This window comes from Notamacropus eugenii, chromosome 2 (assembly GCF_028372415.1).
Source record: "Notamacropus eugenii isolate mMacEug1 chromosome 2, mMacEug1.pri_v2, whole genome shotgun sequence".
In the NCBI taxonomy this organism is placed as follows: Eukaryota; Metazoa; Chordata; class Mammalia; order Diprotodontia; family Macropodidae; genus Notamacropus; species Notamacropus eugenii.
In genome coordinates, this window is record NC_092873.1 from 37,579,263 (window position 1) to 37,602,922 (window position 23,660).

The window sequence follows — 23,660 nt, forward strand, 5'->3', positions numbered from 1 at the left end:
TGCAAATCCTACCTGGTAATGGTTCTGACACTCTGCCTGCATCATCCCCAGGGATGTGTTTGAGAACCCCAGAGGTAACCAGCAGAGTTTTGAGCCATAGGAGGGCCATCTTAATTTGCTGCACACAGCTGGTCCATGGAGGTCTTCATATTTTTGTCTGGTTGTTAGTAGGTCCTGTCCTTTACCTCCCTCTGAAGTCCCTTCCCCTGAAGGGTTCCTGCCATTGCCACCCTCTTTGTCTTCCATTGCAATGGCTAAGACTGCATGGGCTCAAACAGGCATGAGGGAAGGGCTTAAAGTCATTTTTCATCATATTGACATCCACTTTTCCCAGTTCTTTTTTGTTGAAAAAGGATTCATTTCCCCGATGCTTAATATACCTAAGTTTATCACATACTAAACTTCTGAAAATTTGGGGTTCTACTGGGGACGTATTTATCCTATTCCATTGATACATTTTTAAAGTTTTTTGTTTTTGATTAGGTAGTGTTTATAATCACCACTTTATGTTATATTGTATTTGAGGGACAAGGCATAGGAGATAGAGAACCAGCCTCAGTCAGGAAATTGGGGCTCAAGTCCTGCTTGTGACTTATACCAGAGGTGACCCTGGGTAAATCACTAGACTTTTGGTATCCCAGACAACTTTCTGCATCAGCTGAGGGAGTCTCTACACTGGAACTCCCCCCACCCTTGGATAGTACCCCATCCTGATGAGACTGCGCAAAACAGACCAGCTCAACCCTGCCAAGTCTGGCAGCGGTCTCATGACTTTTAGTTGGCATCATTCTAACCAGTACATGTCTAATTATTTTTCCACTCTTAAAAATGAGCCGATTTTGTCTCTGTCCCTGCAGGGTGTGGCCAATGCATTTAGTATTGCCTACCACTATGTCCATAGCCAAGAACACATCTTGCATGTGATAGTGACGGCTGCTGGCTGGCTCCGCATAGTAGCACCTGGTATCAGGACCATCACCACCTTCCTGGTGGAACCTGGACCAGACAAGGTAAGGTGCAGGATAAAATTGAACTTCTCAGACATGTGAGTGGTATTGGATTTTTGTTACATGTAAATGGGAGCATTTTTTAAATTTAGCTGGGGTTCATTATAGACATCTTTACACCTGCTTCTCTTGTGCAAACCCAGAAAGGATCCTGGATCAATGATCTAATGTGATCTTCCTGGATTATATTTGAGAGGCAAATGTGGTCTAACAGAAAGAACTCTAGATTAGAGTCAGAAGACTTGGGTTATTGCCTTGTTTCTGTTAAATGTATTCTGTATGTATTGTTTCTGTTATGGACAGCCCTGGGACCATGGGAAGGTTATTCAACCTTTCTGAGCCTTAGTGAAGAAGGAAATGTGTCTTCATCAAGTCAAGAACAGTCAACACTTATTAAGCATCTACTAATGTGTCAAACACTTTACTGAACATTGGGGAAATAAAGGCAAATAATGCTGTCCCTGCCCTTACAAGTTCATAAGCTAATAATGACAGAGACAAATAGCATGTACATAGAAAGTATATAAGTGAATTCATGTTTAAAACTGACCTCACTATCTAATAATCCTCTGATGGAATTGGTTCTAATGTATGGATTGTAAATAATTTTTAAAAGTATAAACCAATATAGATATGTGAAGTAATATTACTGTCTTCAGTAAAGAACCTCTTCCTTCTGTTTCAGGAGGTATTGCTTCCATTAATGCCCATGAGAATTCCACATTCATAAGAAGGGGTATAAACCATTGTTTTTAATCCCATTACTGTGAGGCATTGTTATGGAGAGATTTTTTTTTTAAAAAAAAGTTTATGGGGATAGTTTGGATTTTGCTTTGCTATTCATAGACATATAGCCAGAAGGGAACTTTGGGGTCACTTAGACCCCCTCATTTTACAGATGTAGAAACCATGACCATGAGAGTTTAAGGGTATTACCCAAAGTCATGCAGGTGACAGAGCTAAAATCTGGACCTAAGTCCTCTGATATTGAATCTAAAACTCTTTTTTTATGAATTGCAAAGTCACATGTATAGGTCCATGCTCGTAGTTTTGGGAGATGTTTGGGATTGTTGACTCATTTATCCCTTCAGCAAATTTTTGTTGCTATGATAGAAATTCCAGAGGATCCCACAGAGTTGAATATACTCTTTCTGTATGCAAAGCCTTTATGACTGTAGGTGTTTATGGGAGGAGGACTGGAGACAAGGTCTCTACTCACATCTAAAGTTAAATACAATGTGACAGCTATTACAACATGAGGTTCTAAATGAGTTCAGAGAGAGGGAGAAATTCAGGAGTGTGCTGGAGCACTCATGGAACCTTCTCAGGGTGAGCCTCTACGCTTCAGAAACTGGCAAACACTTACAAATCAGGGCTTGATTTATTGTTTTGTTGATTATCTAGACTTAAGAAAATGATGGAGAAAATGCTAATTGTGCAGATTAAGCTTAAGAGTTGTAAATTTTGAGATAGCCTATAATGAACTAGCATATCCCTGGAGACATCACTGTGATTATCCACATTTGGGGGTGAAAACTAGCTAGGCTAAGTTGTAGCACCTCACTTATCCAGAGGTCACTCAGGCAGTGTGGTACAATGGAGAGAGTGTTGGCTCTAGAGTCAGAGAACCTGGGTTTGTTTCCTGACTCTGCTACTTACTGCTTGTGTGACCTTGGGCAAATCACCTAACCCCTCAAGCCCTCAGTTTCCTTATCTGAAAAACAAGGGGGCTATACTAGATTTTCTCAGATGTTGCTGTCAGATACCAATTTGTGAATGTATTTGGAACATAGCCAAGATAATTCGGAACATAACCAAATATCAACAAGTAAGCAAAAAAGTCCTCTGGGCACATGAAATAAATGGCACAGAGTCCAAGATCTAAAGGTCTGGGTAGTTTATACATAGGAGTAACCCTGTAAACCGAACCCTTACTATGAAATTATACTTGGGCTTGATCGCTTTTTAACAAATTTGATGATCTCAGTTTTCAGTCCACAGCAGTTCAGAAGCAGGAAATTAGAGAGCTGGGAACTTCTGGGAATGGTATCAGCACCTAAGTGCTGTCCAAGGTCTAGCTTAGTCAAGAACTCAGGAGCAGCTGTCCAGTGCTGGAATCTCCATGGCTTTGAATAGAGGTCACATTTCTCTTGGTTGCTGCACGCCATTAGCTTTGTCCTTCTAGTAGAGTTGCAGAGCTGCTTCTAGTGACCAGTGAGGAATTCAAAGCTAAAAGTTAAAACTACAGTAACCAATTCCTAGCTTTCTGAGAAGTCTACTTTCTTTTTGAAATTTTCATTTTTTGCTGATATCTTTTTTGGTTTTCCTTTTGTAGAATGTTAAGTTCTTTGAGAACAGGGACTAGATGTTTCACTTTTGTTTGTGTATCATCAGCACTGAGTTTACATCCTACAAGGAAGAAACAACATATTCAAAGATAAATGATACTATATATATATATATATATATATGTATATATATATCTATACAAAGCACTCATTGATTTTTTTTAAATTAAATTTATTTATTTAACTTTTAACATTCATTTTCACAAAATTTTGGGTTACAAATTTTCTCCCCTTTTCTCCCCTCCCCCCCCCAAACACCAAGCATTCTAATTGCCCCTATGACCAATCTGCTCTCTCTTCTATCATCCCTCTCTGCCCTTGTCTCCATCTTCTCTTTTGTCCTGTAGGGCCAGATAGCTTTCTTACCTGTATTTCTTATTTGCTAGTGGCAAGAACATTACTCGACAGTTGATCCTAACACTTTGAGTTCCAACTTCTTTACCTCCCTCCCTCCCCACCCCTTCCCTTTGGAAGGCAAGCAATTCAATATAGGCCAAATATGTGTAGTTTTGCAAATGACTTCCATAATAGTTGTGTTGTATAGGACTAACTATATTTCCCTCCATCCTATCCTGTCCCCCATTACTTCTATTCTCTTTTGATCCTATCCCTCCCCATGAGTGTCGACCTCGAATTGCACTCTCCTCCCCATGCTCTCCCTTCTATCATCCCCCCCCACCCTGCTTGTCCCCTTATCCCCCACTTTCCTGTATTGTGAGATAGGTTTTCCTACTAAAATGAGTGTGCATTTTATTCTTTTCTTTAGTGGAATGTGATGAGAGTAGACTTCATGTTTTTCTCTCACCTCCCCTCTTTATCCCTCCACTAATGAGTCTTTTGCTTACCTCTTTTATGAGAGATAATTTGCCCCATTCAGTTTCTCCCTTTCTCCTCCCAATATATTTCTCTCTCACTGCTTGATTTCATTTTTTTTTTAAGATATGATCCCATCCTCTTCAATTCACTCTGTGCACTCTGTCTCTATGTATGTGTGCATGTGTGCATGTGTGTGTGTGTACTCCCACCCAGTACCCAGATACTGAAATGTTTCAAGAGTTACAAATATTGTCTTTCCATGTAGGAATGTAAACAATTCAGCTCTAGTAAGTCCCTTATGACTTCTCTTTGCTGTTCACCTTTTCATGGTTCTCTTCATTCTTGTGTTTGAAAGTCAAATTTTCTTTTCAGCTCTGGTCTTTTCATCAAGAATACTTGAAAATCCTCTATTTCATTGAAAGACCAATTTTTCCCCTGAAGTATTATACTCAGTTTTGCTGGGTAGGTGATTCTTGGTTTTAGTCCTAGTTAGTTCCTTTGACTTCTGGAATATCCTATTCCATGCCCTTCGATCCCTTAATGTAGAGGCTGCTAGATCTTGTGTTATCCTGATTGTATTTCCACAATACTTGAATTGTTTCTTTCCAGCTGCTTGCAATATTTTCTCCTTGACCTGGGAACTCTGGAATTTGGCCACAATGTTCCTAGGAGTTTCTCCTTTTGGATCTCTTTCAGGCAGTGTTCTGTGGATTCCTTGAATATTTATTTTGCCCTCTGGTTCTAGAATCTCAGGTCAGTTTTCCTTGATAATTTCATGAAAGATGATGTCTAGGCTCTTCTTTTGATCATGGCTTTCAGGTAGCCCCATAATTTTTAAATTGTCTCTCCTGGATCTATTTTCCAGGTCAGTTGTTTTTCCAATGAGATATTTCACATTATCTTCCATTTTTCCATTCTTCTCTCTTTGTTCTGTGATTTCTTGCTTTCTCATAAAGTCCTTAGCCTCCATTTGTGCCATTCTAATTTTGAAAGAACTATTTTCTTCAGTGAGCTTTTGAATCTCCTTTTCCATTTGGCTAATTCTGCTTTTGAAAGCATTCTTCTCGTCATTGGCTTTTTGAACCTCTTTTGCCAATTGAGTTAGGCTAGTTCTCAAGGTGTTAATTTCTTCAACATTTTTTTGGGTCTCCTTTAGCAGGGAGCTGATCTGCTGTTCATGCTTTGACTTCATGTCTCTCATTTCTCTTCCCAGCTTTTCCTCCACCTCTCTAACTTGATTTTCAAAATTCTTTTTGAGCTCTTCCATGGCTTGAGCCCATTGGGTGGGCTGGGACACAGAAGCCTTGATTTCTGTGTCTTTGCCTGATGGTAAGCATTGTTCTTCCTCATCAGAAAGGAAGGGAGGAAATGCCTGTTCACCAAGAAAGTAACCTTCTATAGTCTTATTTCTTTTCCCTTTTCTGGGCATTTTCCCAGCCAGTGACTTGACCTCTGAATATTCTCCTCACACCCACCTCGCCTCCTGATCCTCCCAGCCAGCGTTTGGGGTCTGAGATTCAAATGCTGCTTCCAGCCTTAGGGCTTTTAGCGGGGGCAGGGCTGCTATTCAGTGTGAGATTAAGTTCAGATGGTCAGGTGGGGGCAGGGCCGCCTCTCAGGCTCAGTTCCCTCAGGGGGTTTATGCACAGACCTTCCACAATGGATCCAGGCTCCTGCCCCCTTGGGGAGCCCCTGTCTGCAGCCACCTCTCAGCTTCTACCTCCCGGGGGGGGGGGTGGCCTGAGTTATGGGGGCACCCCACTCCCCTCTCAACCCGCCAAAGAGACTCTCTCACTGACCCCTGTCACCTGTGGGTGGAGGTACTTGTGCGGCCGCTGGAGATCCCGTCCCTGAAGCCCGCTCGGATCTTTTCCTCTCGGTGCTATGGCTGCGGCAGGGCTGCACTCAGCTCCCAGTCCCGGCGCCCAGTCCGCAGCGCGAAGGACCCCCCATGAGAGGTTTGCAGGTCTCTCCGGAACAGAAATCTCCCTCGCTGCAATGTTCCGTGGCCTCTGGGTGCAGAATTCGCCGTGAGTTACTTCCCTGTAGCCGTTCTATGGGTTGTGGGTTCGGAGCTATGTGTATGGGCGTCTTTCTACTCTGCCATCTTGGCTCCGCCCCCTCACGCACTCATTGATTTTGAGGGAGAACACTAATAACTGAGGAAATTAGAAAAGGCTTGTTGGCTTCACTTCCTGAGTTATGTTTGTATATGAAATATCTATTATCTCTAGTTTCTGTCCATTTTCCCTAGTCAAAAGTGTTTCAGGACCAATTATTATTCCTTTTTTCCTCTCCCTTCTATTTTTCTTTTGGACCAGACCTGTGATTTCAATGGTAGAGGGAACTCACGGTGTGGAAATTCCCATTACCAGTGAAAATGAACCAGTGTGGTATGATGGAAAGAGGGCCAGCTTTGGAGTCAGAGGGATTTAAGTTTAAATCCTGACTCTGACTCTTTCTAGCTGTGGGGTCTTGGACAAGGCAGATAATATTTCTGGGACTCAGTTTCCCCATGTACAAAATGAGGGAGTTAGACTAGATCACTGGGGTCAAACTCAAATAGAAATAGAGGCCACTAAACCATCCATAAGGATCCCTGCTGGTGCATGTGGCTTAGAAAACCACATATTAACATCTTCTATGTTTTATTGTATTTTTATTTATTTTGTTAAATATTTCCCAAGAACATTTTAATCTGGTCAGGGCCACACTGTGTAGTGTTGGGGGCTGCATGGGGTCCTTTGGTTTTAGTGTTGGACATCTCAGGATGAGATGGTTTCTAAATTCCCTTTTAACTCTAAGACTATGATCCTAAGAATTCATAGTTTTTGAGAGTTGCCTGGGATACTTAAGAGGGTTAAGTAACTTTCTGATTGTTAAACACACAGTCAACACTGTGTTAAACCCAGGTCATCCTGACTCTTAGACAAGCTCTCATTATGCCACAGAGCAATAGACAGCAGGGGTTCAAGCACAAATGGCCTCTCAAGGATATACATCATAATCCTCCCAATGGTGAGGGAGAAGGGAGAAGGCTAGACCTGAGATTTTCTTGGTTAAGGAACTCCACTGATGCAGGCAGTACCTAGAGAGCTTATATTCTTAGCAAGTTGTCTGGAACCTTGAGATACTGATTAGTTCAATCACAGAGCCAGCATGTATCAGAGGTGGGCCCTGAACCCAGGGCTTCCTGGCTTCAAAGCAAGCCCTCTAGCCACTAAGCCATACTGCCTCTTTTAATCTCCCCTCACACCTCCCCCCTCAACCTCTTCCATGCCTTTCCTAGGTCGAGGGTAATCAGAAGAGTACATGAACACACAGGGAACTAATTTTGGCTGCACTAAAATCTCTTTTTCCTTTCTCCTCTCAAGGACTCAGATTACATTCTACGAAAAATTATGTACTTGGACAATAAAAGACGTATGGAAATCTTCTCCTCTCCTGCCATCCTCCACAGAAAGGAGAATCTTTTCAGGTATGCATATCAGGCTCCCATGGCTCCAAATGGTTATTAGAACATTAAGAACACTTCATGATAGGAAGCCAACCCCTCAATGATGCTTTGGAGGACCAAATCTATTGACTGGATCAAGGTGTAGGTGGATAGACTCATTCATCCACAAACAGCCAGAAGGTGGCATCTGCCACCTATTACAAGTAGAGGAGCAACCAAGGAAACCTTCCTTGGTATTTTCCTGAGACTTTCTCGACCTAGTAGAAATCCAAATAAAGACTAGTCTAACTACAGGAGCCATTACCTGATTCACTTAACAGAATGGATCTGCTAATTAATGTAGGTGTCCTCTAAACATGTATTCTTATGTTGAGTGTTTGGGTCAGGAGAAGAGGAAGCTATTTTGAAGTAGTGTTACCTGTGGAATTCAGGGAGGTATCAATTAGATATGGATGGACCCTTATAAAACATTGCTATAGAGAGCCAGCTACCTTCATTAATAGCGTAGCTATGGACTAGTGATTTCATTGGCATCAGGAAGTCAAGAAGGAGGGGGCTTCCTCTACCAATACAGGTTGCAATTTAGAGTCTTAGGGAATAACTTCCTGAGTCACCAGATGGTTAAGTCACTTGCCCAGGGTCACACAGCCAGTGTCCCTCAAAGGAAGGGCTCTACCCCTGACTTCAAGGCCAAGTTTCCATCCATTGTGCCATATTGCCTCTCTTCAAGTCAAGATGGTCTTCAGCAATATTATCATCAAATATTTATTAAGTGCCTATTAAATGCAAGTAATGGATAGAGAGCTTGCCTTGGGGTGAGGAAGATGAGGTCAGAGACTGCCTTTGCCACATGTTGCCTGTATTGCAGAGGAGCTTAGATAAAGGGAATTTTCTAAACAGGGAACCCCCTGCACTGATAAAACCCCCAGTCCAGTGAAAAGACTATCTTTGTCCTGGGAACTGGGAAAGATGAGATTATGGAAGACACTAACCCTGGCTTTTTATAGTTCACAGTTTGGCAGTAGGGTTTAGTGTAAGCACAAATAACTACTGTGAAAAATAATGTAGGATAAGTGTGTAAGAGAGATATAAGTAAAATGTTAAGGGGGAAAGAATAGGCAGCAAAGTTGTAAAAAGAAGATGGCATTTGAACTGGGCCTTAGAGAGTTAGAAAGTTTGCAATAGTGGAGATGAGAGAGGATGGCCCTCTAGTCTTAGGGGGCATTGTGAGCAAAGGTATGCAAGAGAAGCATGACAGGGATGGGTGCTAGATTCACTTAGGTGGCTGCCCTTGGAGTCGGGAGCACCTGGGCTCAAATCATACCTCAGACACTAGACCAAGGGCAAGTTACTTTACCTGTTTCAGCCTCAATTTCCTCATCTGTGAAATGAGAGGGTTGCACTTATCCTTTCGGGTCCTTTCCAGCTCTAAGTTTATGGTCTTAGGATGGCAGGTAGTCCAGTTGGAGTAGATCCAAGTGGGTGCAGCAAGAACTATAGAGGATCTTTATTCAAGGGGTGGGAAAGACCCTCTGAAGAGTTGCAAGATGGAAATTGACACAATCTGATCTGCTCAAGAGCAAGATGATTCTGGCAGTAATATTAAGGCTGGGCTCAAGAGGGGAAGAGAGTTGAAGCAGGGAGGCTGATGAGCTGTGTGTCTCTGGAGAAGTCACTTAGCTCTGTGACTCAGTTTTCTCATCTGTTAAAATAAGGGTACTGGACTCCACAGCCTCTAAGTCTATGATCCTATGATGATGAGACAGGAGGTAATGAGGGTCTAAACTAAAAATAACAATAGTGATAGTAATAATAGATAACATTTACATAATGGTTTTACGTTTTCTTTAAAGGACTTCATGTATGTTATTTTATTTGAGCCTCACAATATTCCTGTGAACTAGGTGTTACTATCTCTATTTTGCAGATATGGAAACTGAGGCTGACAAAGGTAAAGTTACTTGTCTAAGGTCATATAGCTAACAAGTGTCTGAGGCAGTGTTCAAACTCACGTCTTCCTGACCCAAGGTCCAATGCTTGATCTGTTGTATCACCAACTGCCCCTGAAATGGTAGCAGGGGACCTAGGGTGGAGAAAATTGATAGAGGGATGGCAGAGGTAGAAAAAGCAGAAAATGACAATGATTTATGGGGGGAAGAAAGAAGAAATGGAAAAATGTAAGCTAACAGCAAGGTCCTGTAAACAAGGATGACAATGCATCATGGCACCACTGATCAAAACCGAATAGTCAGAAAGGGATATTGGTTTTGGGAGAAAGAGGAGATACTTGGTTTTAAGCATGTTGAGTTTGATATGCTTCTGAGACATCTAAGCAGAGATGGCCTATTGGCAGTTTGACATGTGGGCAGAACATTTGGGGAAAAGGTCTGTGTATCAAGCTGGGTAGAAATGCAGCAGGGGATGCTGAAAAGAGCAGTGACTTTAGAAGCAGAGGACCTGGATTTGAATACCAAATCTCCATCACTCACCATTGTGTGCCCAGCTACCTTTGGGCAAGTCACTTACCCTCTCTTGCTCTCAGTTTTCTCTTCTGTAAAATGGGACATTTGTTGCCTCTAAGATCCTTTCCAACTCCATCCTTTCCACTCCCTGTGGTCCTAGAAAATTTCTGAAGCAATGGAGTGAATGAAATCACTTGAAGGAAGAGAGGAGAAGGGAAGAGGGCCAAAGGGGGAATACCAAGGACTCAACAAAAAGAACTAAACTGAGGAAGGAGAGATACATAGTTAGAAAAGTCAGAGGAAATCAACTGCTAAGTATTTATTAAGCACCAACTATGTGCCAAGTACTGAACCAGGGACCAGGGATATAAAGAAAAATGTGTGATAGTCCTCACCTTCAAGTAGGTCATGTACTATTTCTAATTTAATAATAATAAAAAACTTTAAACTTAACAAATACCAACTAAAATGAGTGTTTCTATCTATACTGTAGAACAGAAGGAGGAATTCATGTATGAAAATCTAACTGTCTATGTAGAGCTTGTTTTTCTCATTAAGCAGGTAATACATTCAGTGCAGGACTTTTCAAAGCTGTCATACTTGTCTGTGATCCCTTCTGGCCTCACTTCTCTCTTTTTTTTCCCCCACTTATTTGGGACCCTTGTTCCTAGTCTCCTTTGCTCCATTTCCCTTCATGTTCTATTTTCCAGATGAGGAAATCGAAATTCAGAGAGGCTAACCTGCCCAAGGTGACATAGGTTATATGCTTATACTCTAGGAAACCAAAGAGAGTGTAGTGTCTCAGAAGCCACTTAGGGGCACCTTAGGGCACTTAGAAGGAGGGGGAGGAGCAAGTACTAAGAGGATGAGGGCCCAGAAAAGTCAGGTTCAGGGAGCCTGGCTGCAGTAGATGGAGGCAGAAAACAGATTGCAAGGGAGTAAATGGGTGATGAGGAAACAGATACATTGGATATAGATGAAATCCTTGCTCTTTTTCATGGAAGGAAATGTTCAGATTTGTTGATGGTTTTCAAGCTTATGTAATAATACAAATAATAAATTTATTTATTTTATATATACGAATACATACATATATACATATACACACATGTATATGTATATATGTCTACATATGTATTTGGGAATTCTCACTGTGTGTATGTGTGTGTGACACACACACACACACACACACAATGAGAATCCCCAAATTCTTTCAGAAAGTTTGATAGTGAAATGGAAGGAATATTACAAAGGGAATAAATGACTTATTTAGTGTTTCTGTGGGTTAGTATTAATATTCCTACAGAACCAAAGACATTCTGGTTCCATGTTTAGGCACACAGGTTGCCTTTATCTAAATAGAAAATGTTCATTTCCTCTGAAGCTACTTTCTGAAAGATTATTTTATTACTACTGGAGTTGTTGCTATAAACTCCAAGGTCACACAAAGGACTACCATGTTGGTACAGACATATGCATGTGCATGGAGAAGAAGAGAAATATCAGTCAACCAACAAGTATTTATTAAACACTTACTACGTGCTGTCAGTGCAGTTAGGTGGCATAGGAGATAGAGTGCTGGATCTGAAGTCAGGAAAACTCATCTTTCCAAGTTCAAATCTGGCCCCAGATACTTACTAATTGTATGACTCTGGGCAAGTCACTTCACCCTATTTGCCTCAGGTACCTCATTTGTAAAATGAGTTGGGGAGGGAAATGACAAATGACTCCAGGATCTCTGCCAAGACAGTCCCTCATGGGGTCATAAAGAGTAAATCACCACTGAAGTGAAGCCTCAACAATGTGTCACTGTGCTCTATTTTGGAGAAACCAAGAAAGACAAAAACAGGCCCTTCCCTCAGTGAGCTCCCATTCTAATGAAGGTAACATGTAAATAACAAAGTACTAACAAGATATATAATGGTAGAAGGGAGGTAATCTTAGAGGGAAGGTCACTTTCAGATAAGTGGGATTGGGAAAGACCTTCCGAATATGTTAAGTGGAGAAGTGAAGGAAGTCAGGGCAACCCAGAGTGGGAGATAGAAAGAGAGGGTATTCTAGGCAAGGGGGACAGGCAGAGAGTCCAAAGGACTGGGGATGGGACATGGAGTATTGTGTGAGAGCAGTCACCATGAGAAATTTAAAATGCATTTAAATATTTTTAAACCAAGTTGTTTATGATAGAGATTCATTGTGTCATGTAGAACCTTTTCCCTTCTTTATTTAAGTAAATGTTCATGTTTGTTGATGTTTTTCAAGTTCACATAGTAACAAAAACAGTCTATTTTAAGTATCTATACAATGAGAACTACCAAATTCTTATAAGGTTTGTTAACATCATTTGTTTTTACAACATAATGATATCTCCTTTGTCAGGAAGAAAGCCAGTGACACAAAACCAAATGTTACATCTGACTGTATATAGAAGCGAGGAAACAAGCATTTTTTAAGCTGTGCCAGGCACTGTATATATAGTATTATACATCTGTAGTCCCCCACTTCTCTATCAGAAGGCAAAAGGGGGGATGTGCTTCCTCATAGGAACTGCAAAATTATTTATATTCTTTGACCTAGTTATCAAACTACTGATTGGTTGGTTGTTGTCTTTCCTTTTCAAAGAGGACCAAAATGACATCACTATGGTAGAGTCAAGTTTCAATGTGTCCAACGATAAGGATGTTATTGAAAGGGCAAAAAGTCCTCTTGGTATGAATATATTCCTGGCATCATTATTCATTACAGTAGAAAAATGGAAATAACCCCCATGTCCAATATTTGGTGTATAGCTTAGCACACCAAGGCATAAAAATATAGGCCATATGAGATAATGGGATGGACAGAAGACCATCCTTAAAATCATGAAGACCCAGGTTCAGATCTTAACTTTGGACAGAGAGAATGTGTGTGTCTGTATCTGTGTCTATGCTTTTCAATGAAGATACAAAGAAGCAGTCTCTATCATGCCTCAGATGTACTCAACATCTTATCACTTTTGGACTGGGGATTCAGAAGGGAACTCTAACACTAGGAATTCTCTGCCACAGTACATGACTGTTCTGGTAGATGACTGTCGATAGGATGAGGTGCTATCACACTTTTCTCTCTATTTGTTTCTGTTTCAGAGACTATATCTTCAGAAGCATAGACACCTCTGAGGTTATTTTCACCTATGCCCTTGGGACCTATCACATCGTTGCTCCACTTCGAGACAGAAAAGGCCAGGCCCTGGGGTCGCTTGATTTTACCACTACACAGGGGAAGACGTTGCCAATGCAGGAGTACAAAGATCTACAGAAAATGCTGAAGATAGTCCAAAAAGCCTGTGATGAAATACTAGGCGAATGCTCAGGAGAAATCCAGAAAAAATGTATCCTAGGTAGGTATGGCATTTGAAGAGATGCTCAAGGGTTCTAGATCTAAGGGTTCTGCAAGAATCAGACATGGGGGAATCTGAGATCCCAGTTTACCACTTACTGACTGTGTGACTTTGGGCATGTTACTTCCTCATGCAGGGGTTTACACTACATGACCCCTAAGGTGTCTTCCTGATCTAAATCTGTGAACTTGTTTTTTCCTTGAAAGAGAAAATTCCAAGTATAATATACCCAAGAAGCCCAGACTCAACACAGGTGGCATATGTCACTGAGCAGGTATGTGTCATGGAACATCGGTGAGAGATGTCTTTTTATGATTGCAGAGATGGAACACAAAGGAGAAGTGCAAAGGGCTGGCATTCTCTTCTTCCACATCATGCTGAAAGAAATCCAGGGGAGGATCCAGGAGCTTGATCCTCAGGCCTTTAAAGATCTGAAATGTTATTATGATCAGTTTTCATCTATGACATTTGATTCTCCATCATTTGAAAATGGTCACAACAGGCCTTCTGCCTTGGTCCATGACATTATAAAAGCAATATTGTTCATCTTTCATCCGGAGTGGGAGAACACAGAGACTGTTGAGGTCTGGGATCAATGTAAAGAGGTGAGCCCTAGAGCCATCCACTTTGCTGTAGTGAACTGATAGTGACTGGTCATCCTCTCACCCTTCTGCTCTCTGTTTGCAGCAAATCACCAGTGAATTGATTTCAAAACTTTGCATATTTGATCCCACTGCAAAAAATGTCAAAGTTGATCCAGATCTCATTTCTAAATATATCAAAGGTAAATACCTTCATTCTCTTTCTGAACCTTTAGTATCAACAATACAGCCCAATTGCAATTCAGGGACTTGGGTTGGAATTGGGCAAGAAGGGAAGGGTGGTTAGGTGGCATAGAGTAGTGTACTGTGTCAGGTCTGGAGTCAGGAAGGCTCATCTTCCTGAGTTCAAATCTGGTCTCATACACTTAATAACTGTGTGGTCCTGGGTAAGTCACTTAACCCATATTGCCTCATCTATAAAAATGAGCTAGAGAAGAAAATGGCAAACCATTCCAGTATCTTTGCCAAGAAAATCCCAAATGGGGTCACAGACAATCAGACAAAACAGAAATGATTGAACAACAATAGATGAGACTGAGACAACAAAAATGATTGAGAGGGTTGGGGCAGAGTGGAGGATGAATCTTTATATCAAGTGTCCCTGATAAAAGTCTGATAGCCAAGATATATTGGGAACTTACATAAATACATAAGACCAAGAGTCATTTCCTAATGGAAGGTGGTCAATGGATATGAACTATAGCTCTCAAAAGAGCTATAGACTATAATCACACGAGAGAATGCTCCAGATCAGTAAGAAGAAGAGAAATGCAGATTAAAGCACCCCTAGAAAATTGACAAAGTTGAGCAAAGACAGGAGGAAGAATTAGACAATATCATTCAGCTCAACTAGCATTTCTTTGTACTGTGTCTTTATTCCCACCATCTGCAAGAAGTCTTTCTGCTTCCCTTACTGCCCAGCCAGTCCCTTCTCTCTGAGATCATCGCCATTGTCTTTGTCTATATCTTGTGTGTCCACAGTTGTTCGTATGTTCTCTCCCCATTAGAATGTAAACTTCTTGAGAGCAAGAGCTGTTTTTGTCTTTCTTTGTATCTCCAGCACTTAGCACAGTGCCTTGAATGGACAAAGTAAATAATAAATGCTTGTTGACTGACTGATTCTACCAAATGCTGTTGGAGGGGCTGGAGACACCAAAAAGAAACAAAAAAAACTCAGACAAAGAAACCCGGTCCCAGTCCCCTTGGAGCTTCTGTCTTATTTAGGAGAAACAACAGGTACACAGATAAGGAGATTCAAGTTTGTGTAAGATAAATATTAAATCATTTTAGTGGGTTGAGTGGGGTTAAGTACTAACAACTCGGGGAGATGAGTGAGGAAAGGCCTCTCATAGGGAATGATACCAGCGGAGACATGAAGGGATCCAGGAGTTTTGTGGGACAGGGGTGAAGAGGGTAAAGAATGTATTGTATACAGCAACAACCAAGTGAAAGATAGCCCTGGTGAGAGCGAGAGGGAGAGTGATGAAGGAGGGATGAATGAAGGGAGAGCATTTGAAGGAGAATCACATGTAAGCATCCTAGAAAGAAGAGATGAAGTCATGAAGAGCTATAGATATCACACAGAGGTGTTTGTATTTAATCCTCTAACAATGGCAGGGAGGCAAGATCTGGTCTGAGTTTGGGTCAGGGAGCTATAGGGAAGAGACCCCTTCTTGACTGTGGGAGGAGAGAGGCCAAACCCAGAGGTATTTAGGTCCGAGGTGAAACACTCTACCCTATCCTGATTTAGGTGGCTCCTCTAAAATATCACAAGTTAGTTAAGGAAAAAACAAAAACCAAACCCTGCAGTTTTCCATATCATCCACTCCTCAAGGAGAAGAGAGGTTGTTCTATACATACTTAGCCTTAGCTCAATGTGTGGGTGGTATGGTTGATGCCACAAACTCCATCAGCATCCACAAGCTCCTAGCCAGAGAAGCTTAGAAGTCACTGAGTTCAACACTCTCATCTCACTGATGAGGAAACTGAAACCCAAGAAACTTAAGCAAAGTGTTCAAGGTCACATAAGCAGTAGAGACAGCTGAGATTCCATCCCTGTTTTCTGCTCAATCAAAATTTGTTAGTTACTGAGTACAATAAAACATTTGAATAAAATCTGAATGCCTGCAAGCTCATAGGCTCTTTGATGCTGCTGGAAGGATGGCTTAGAAGCCTTTTTGCTAGACTATGCTTTCTCTAAGACTGTTCAAAAGGCTAGTGCAATCTAACTTAAGAGGTTAGCATTCTCTCTCTCTGTCTCTTTCTCTGTCTGTCTGTCTCTCCCTTCTTCCCCTCAGTCTCCCTGTCTCAACTAGGCTGGAAGTGTACCAGTCATTCATGAACTGGTCCTACCACTGATCATTATGGCAGCTTTGACCTGTTCCTTTTCTAACTTGGGCTAGTTTACCCCTCCTCCACAAGTCTGGTAGCATCCTTCCCAGAGCTCACCATAATGGTACTAGAATTAGTGTATATACCTGATCAGTTTGGCCCTACTATAGATCAGAATCCCTGAGTTTGAGCTATCATCCACCAGCTTCAACCTCCTGGGTAGCTGCAACTATTGGCATGCGCTACAGTTGGCATTCTGATTGGTGAGTCTGGGACATCTACAATTCCAGCTAGAAGTTGAAGATGATTCATCTGTTCTCTGTACTTTCTAAGGGAATGGGACAAGTCACTTTGCAGGAGCGTTCTACTTCAATGCTATTTATTTAAAGATTAGGACACCAAGGTTAGTTATTTTACCCAAAACCATCTTACCATCAAGTGCCAATCAACCGATCAACAAGCTAATGCTTAATTGAGCACCTTCTTTGTACCATAAACTGTTAGTTCTTAAGGATAAAAAGGATACAAAGACAAAAGAGAAACAGTTCCAGCCTTCAATGAGTTTACATACTAATGACATTAAAATTGTCCAAAGCTTCATTGATAGGTATTTACCAAGGCACAGAGACGTTAATAACTAGTATATCATATACTCAAAGCATAGACTCACATTACAGAGAAACCAGTGGGCCCTGAGCAGCTGTTTGAGCAAATGTATATAGGTTGTTAGTTACAGCAAGTTATAGTTATAGTTTATAGTTATATGGAATTTTACAAAAGGCAGAAGAAGGCAAAGACTAATACATCAAAGAACAGATAGCAGAAGGGGAAGATCTATATCAAGTAAAATAATAAGCTAGTTAGTAAACACTAGGGAAAAAGCTGAAATGCACAGACTAGCCATTAACACCTAAACTATAGCTAGTTACTTGACATTTTCATCTTAGATAAATAAAGATAATAAAACTGAACCAGAAATTCTTTTATCACCAACCAGTTAGTCACTGGAGCTAAAACAAGATGTCAACAAAACTCTGAATGCTCAAGTTAGTTGTGTGACTTGCTATCTTAAGAAAATGGTGACAAAAGAGCCCAACCAGAAGAATTTTCCTATTAAGGGAGACATAAATATGTATGAAATACAGGATAGGAACTAGATTTATGATTTCATTGATATAGAGAACTCCCATGTGAGAAAACTCCCTTTACCAGTGCAGGTCAGCATGGTTCTTTGTAATTTATGGTCTCAGCGAGTTGCCTAGAGACTTGAGACCTTAAGCAGTTTACCCAAGGTCACACTGTATGAGGTGGGGCTTGCATTCAGATGTTCCTGGCTTCTGTCAGTCATCTATACTTCCTCTCTTTGTACCTGTGTGCATAAAATATATACCAAATAAATACATGTGCCTCCTGGTCCCATCCATTAATAACCAGCAGCTGCTGTGTCAAATCACTTGTCCAAACCAGCCATCCCTTTTGTTGGGGACAGGTTTTTAATGGCTAGAAAACCCAAGTGTTTGTATTCCTGATTGCTTCCTGCTGCAAAGGCAAGGATCTTGCCTGTTGACTCTAACTTTTGAAGTTTACCGACAGGAGCCTATTGAATTAAAAGAAACAAATACTGTTTTACTTGTGTAGAGAACATCGCTGCTCTTAGACCCTCTGCTGGGCTATTTTAAAGTCCCTTGAGATGGTAAAGTTTTCTACTTTCCTTTTAAGTCTTTATTTTGAGGCTATCTGATCGCACACATTTTCCAATTCAAGGGAAATAAGAAAACATTTTAATAAGCATTGCTTATTATATATTGCTCATTAATATTTGTTTTGCATGAAATTAGTGAATTAATTTGATAAGAAAAAAACATTACGTGGACTTCAATGAGTCCTAATTTGAGTCAAAGCATTAGGAAAAACCAATACAATCAGCTGATTTTTTTCCTGGAATCATATTTACCTGAGACAAGCTGGTGGTGATCGGTCCCCCTACTTCTAAGTACCCAGAGTTCAGCCTGAGCTAAGTTTCCAACTTCTCCCTCACTCCATGATCAACCTTCAGTTTTTCATTTTGGAGATTTGAGGAGTCTTTTTCATTTTGTTCTATCTATAAAAGCTAGATTTGATATCCCAAATATTAAATTTGACAAGCCTAGACAGCTAAGCATGCCTCCGTTTTCTTAGCAGAGAGGACCCCAGCTGTGGAATACATACAGTATCAAACTTGGTCAAGGTGTTGATTTGTTTTGCTTAACTATACTTTATTAAACAGGAAAGCTCTTTGGGGTCAGAGAGGGAATCATGAGGAGGTGACATTGAATCTTTTTTTGAAAGAATAAATGAAACATTTTATTTTTCACTTTTTCTTTTTTCATTTGGTATTTTATTTTCCCCAGTTACATGTAAAAACAATTTTTAACATTTGTTTTTAAAACTTTGAGTTCCAAATTTTCTCCCTTTTTCCCTCCTCACCCCCCTCATTGAGAAGGCAAGCAATTTGATATAGGTTATACCTGTGTAGTCATGTACAACATTTCCAGAATAGTCATGCTATGGAAGAAAACATAGACCAAAAAAAAAACCCTCAAGAAAAATAAAGTTAAAAAGTATGCTTTAATGTGTATTCAGATACCATCAGTTCTTTCTCTGGGGATGGATAGCATTTTTTGTCCTAAGTCCTTCAGAATTGTCTTGGATCACTGTATCGCTGAGTTGTTCACAGCTGATTGTCTGACAATATTGCTGTTACTTTGTACACAGTGTATTCATCAGCTTATGTAAGTCTTTCCAGGTTTTTCTTAGAGCATCTGGTTCATCTCAATGAAACATTTTAAAAGAAAAATTTTAAAGAAAAAACCTTAACTAGTACAGAAGTTAGGGTTTCTTCATAAATGAACTTTTAATTCAACACTTCTGATTAAAGCCTGATGTATTTCTAAAAGAGTAATTTCTACATAAGAAGGGGAAGGGAGTCATTAGAAAGTTACAATGTTGTGGTTGAAAAAGGGGGGGCAACAATGAAACATTTTCAAAAATAGACATTTAATTAAAATCTCCAATATAGCTCTATGTGTTCCTGGAAAATGACTGCCTTGTGTAATTAAAATTTGCATCAAACTAGAAACTGTTAAAAACAATCAACACGCCTTTATTTAGTAGCTAGAAGGTGCCAGGCACTCTGATAAACATTGGGGATACAAGTGCAAAGAATGATACCTACTTTCCAGGAGTTTACATTCCATAGTCTGTCTGTCTGTGTTTGTTTCCAAAGAAGACCATGACATCAGAGAAATGATGACATGACTGCACTTGACTTTGTTTTAAGTGAGGGAGGGCTGTGCAAGGTCACCAACCTCACTTTCCCCTCCTGAGCCATCTGGGTCTAGTGACCAGATATTCATCAGGATGACTGGAGATGGTACTTACTTAGAGTGAGGTAAGGCCATTCAGTGAATACGCCTCTCTAAGAAGTAATTAGGGAATGGCCCCTTTAATGAGCAAGAGAAAAAAATAAGTAAATCAAGCTGGGAGGGAAAAAGCAACAGTTACTACCGATAATCACATTCCAATGAGGGAGACAAAAAGGGCATATAAAAATATGTGCAGAATAAATATAAAATGAAGAAATACATGTTTTATATACATACACACAAAACAATTCAATAACAGGTAGTTTGAAAGAAAGGTGGGGCACTGCCAGCTGGGGAATAGGAAAGTCTCCATGCAGTGGATGGTGCCTGAGGAGAGTCATAGAGAAAGGGAGAGACCTTCAGGGAGAGGTAGTGAGGGAGTGCATACCAGCTTCAGTGGATGGCCCAGCAAAGGCACAAAGACAGGTGATGCAGCTTTGTGAGTAAGTAATAGAGAAAAGGACAGCTTGGCTGGATCACAGAATACAAGAGGAGGAGGAGGAGGAATGTCCAAAATAAGCCAATAAGATGATCTAGGACCATTTCATTTTAGAGGGTGACAAATTGAAGTTAAAAGCTTTAGATAACAGATTTTCTCTATTAGTAAGTTCCTCGGAGAGTGAATTTGATTTAAAATCTTAATGGAAGTAAAAGCCAGATTGAGCAGTGTGATAAGGAAACAAACAAAAACATTTTATGCATTTAAGAGAGAGTGTCTGGAGCCAGTAGGTCACGGGAAAATGGCCCTGTTTTCTGGTCACACAGGCCCTCGGTCTGAAGCCACATGGAAAGAACCCTCTGGACTCTTACATCTCTCACCTTTGAGGTGCCACTTGGTCCCTAAAGAGCTCCCAGAAGCAGAAAGGAAAACTATTGGCTGCTTCATTACCGAGGTCATTGATGCATCTGGCTGTTCACATAACCAACTGTAGTTGGAAAGCCTGGAGCATCTGTTCTCAGCATCAGAAATAAGAAATGGGACCTTGGGAGAGGAAAACTGTGTTCATTTCCTGCCACTGAACTGCTAGGAAGATAGTAGAGGAGCTTAATGATAAATGCATTATCATGAGGCTGCCTTCATTTGGATGGTCAGAGAGGACCCCTGTCCTCGCCCTACCTCATAGCTGGAACATAGGTACTAAAAAAAAAAGCCAAGGAGGGCAAAGGAAAAGTAGTGGGTACTAATGAGGCATGACTGTCTTAGAAAGCTAGAATTGGTTTTTGAAGTATCTCTGGAAGAATTTACTGACTTGCTTAAATTTACTGACTCTTATCACTTCATGACTTTTTTTAAAATTTTTAGACCAAACTTATAATTTCACTGACATAGAGAACTCCCTTTACCAGTGCAGATAGGTGCTTCTTCTGAGTTGCCTGGGGGGCACTTAGAGGTTCAGGATCTTAGCTAAGTGTCACGTACTTGGGTGGGTCAGAGGCAGACATGAACCTGTTTTCCTAATCTTATAGCTAGCTTTCTATCCATCACACCAAACTGCTTTTCACTGGGTAACTTGGTAGCATGTGACAGAGATAGCCTAGGAAAATGGGCTAATCAACAGCATTGACTTTGTAAAAGGGTGAGAGGGCACTAGATGAGAAGGGGGGTGGATTACATGACCCTATTTCACTCTCAGATGTTGAAGTGCAGGAGTGGGACCAGCTGGCTAGAAGGACTGCAATGATGTGAGAACTATCTAGTCTTTAAATCTGGAAGGGATCCCCTAGGATTGGAGCATCTGGTTTCGGTTTTAGCTTCATTCCCTAAATGGGTATGGACAGGAGTTAGAAAAATGTACCTTCATGGGTGAAGAATATGGAGAAAAAACCACAACTCAAAGTCCTGGTTGAGTACTTACAGAAGTCAAATATAAATCTGAAACATCTGGGATCATTCTGGGGAAATGAACACATTCAGTTTGTTCCTGTCCCTACCTGCTGTCCTTTGATCATGGAAAAAACAAACTCTGAGTGTGTGTGTGTGTGTGTGTGTGTGTGTGTGTCTACGTTCAGAGAGGGAAAAAAACTCGTATACTCGAGGGAATTCTTTATGTGTTTTTCACATTTTGTACCTGTACCTCTTTAATAACTCATCGTGGGGATACTCCATACAGAGTATCATTAAAGACATACCAAAGCCAAACGTAGGTCAAGATGTCTTTTCCCTTTCCTCTGTTAGAAGATAATAGACAAAATATTTTTTGTCTAGTAATCATTCTAGTATATGTCCAGGTTCAACTGTTGCTGAGATATAACCTAGAAGTCCAATAAAATTAAAAAATATATTTTTATCAACACTTTAAAATTGAGCATTAAAATTCCTCATACATTCATCCTAACTATCCCCTGAAACCTTCCCTTACAATAAAGAAGTATAGTTAAGCAAAGCAAACTTTTGCTTTTCTGGGCTTTTCTGACAAGGCATATCTCATTCTGTATCTTTTATCTCCCATTCTCTGCCATGAAGAGGAATCTAGGTTTCATTGTCAATCTTCTGAAATCAAGTTTGACCACTGAACTGATCAGAATTCTGATAAAGACACAAAATTTCAATACCTGATTCAGTGGTAACCATAACTTTATAACTTATGAGTAGCTTCTTACTGATTAATTATATCAGAAGATAATTTCAATCAATCAATCAACAAGTATATGCTAAATTGTTTATGAAGTGCCAAGTCCTGTGCTAGCCACTTGGGGACACAAGAAATGAAAGCTGTCCCCTCCCTCAAAAAGCTTATACTCTAATGGGAGAGACTGCATCTTAAGGAATTAGATGGAAGGTAACTTTAGAGCCAGAGGCACTATGCTGGGGGCCGGGGTGGGGACGAGATGCCTGGAAAAGACCTCCTGCAGATGCTGTCATTTTAACTGCATCTTGAAGAGAGCCAGGAATTCTAAAACGTAGAAGTACTAGCCAACTAGATGATAAAGCTAAAGCTTTATAGTGATTTTATTTTTAAACCACCACAGCTTTAATCTGTGATTCATCTACCCAGTAAGGGAGAAAAGAGGACAGAGGAGTTCAACAATCCTGAAATAGTCACCTCTGAGATGGTCTTTTGGTTTGTTTTTGTGCAGGACATTCCCGAAAAACTGTGTGGGTCCAGAGATCTGTTGCCATCGAATACTTGTACCACTGGGCACTTACCTGTCTGTGTCTGATCGAGCTGAAACACAAACTGAAGAACAAATATGCTCCCCCTCTCCCCACAGGAGAGATGTCCCAACATAGACTGCAGGTCAAATTTTAGTAGACAACCTCAAGTGGATGATAGAATAGTTAAGGTTCTTTTTCACTATGTTCAGCTTTCTTTGTTAGCTATTAAGATATTTTCATTTAGAAAGAAGTACTTCTAGACAACTCCCTCATTTTAAAACCGCATCAGAGAAAAGTCTTGGCCCTAGAAGGGTCAAAGCTATAAAGCCACATATCTCAGAAGTCTAGCCTTTCTAACTCCTAGAGGGTGTCAGTATTGATGGCTGGGTGGTGCTTGTTTCATTTTTATCATGGAAACATAGGCCAAAAGGGAAAGGCAAGCCTATCACTCTAAAACAGAATAATATTTTGCCTGTTCTGATCAACTTTTAGTGTTTCAGACTCATGGCCCCTTAGCCACTGGAAAGTCATTTTAACCAGAAAGCCTTGTGGAAAGAGCATCTTTGTCTCTTACTCATGGGAAAGAGCCAACACCTTTGTTGCAGAGGGCCCTGCCTAGCTCAAGAATGGCAGAAAGACTTTTCCTTGTTCAAAGCTTGTGATTACAGCAAACTTTGCTGCTTAGCGGTGAGATTCCATCTTTGTAATAATGTATCTGATGGAAGAGTCCATTTTTTAATAAAATTTTGGGAAATTAAAA

General features: G+C 40.6%; 1 protein-coding gene across 3 annotated transcripts in view; it reads left to right on the forward strand.

Annotated features, from left to right (window-relative positions):
* Positions 1-23,660, forward strand: part of EFCAB5 (EF-hand calcium binding domain 5) — a 161,872-nt gene extending 138,212 nt beyond the window's left edge. For all 3 annotated transcript variants that reach the window (XM_072639852.1, XM_072639853.1, XM_072639854.1), the window contains 6 exons: positions 858-1,010; positions 7,546-7,649; positions 13,213-13,466; positions 13,788-14,071; positions 14,154-14,250; positions 22,882-23,660. In XM_072639852.1, the coding sequence (XP_072495953.1) occupies positions 858-1,010; positions 7,546-7,649; positions 13,213-13,466; positions 13,788-14,071; positions 14,154-14,250; positions 22,882-23,054 (1,065 nt within the window). In that variant the 3' untranslated portion in view covers positions 23,055-23,660. The remainder of the gene's footprint in view (positions 1-857; positions 1,011-7,545; positions 7,650-13,212; positions 13,467-13,787; positions 14,072-14,153; positions 14,251-22,881) is intronic.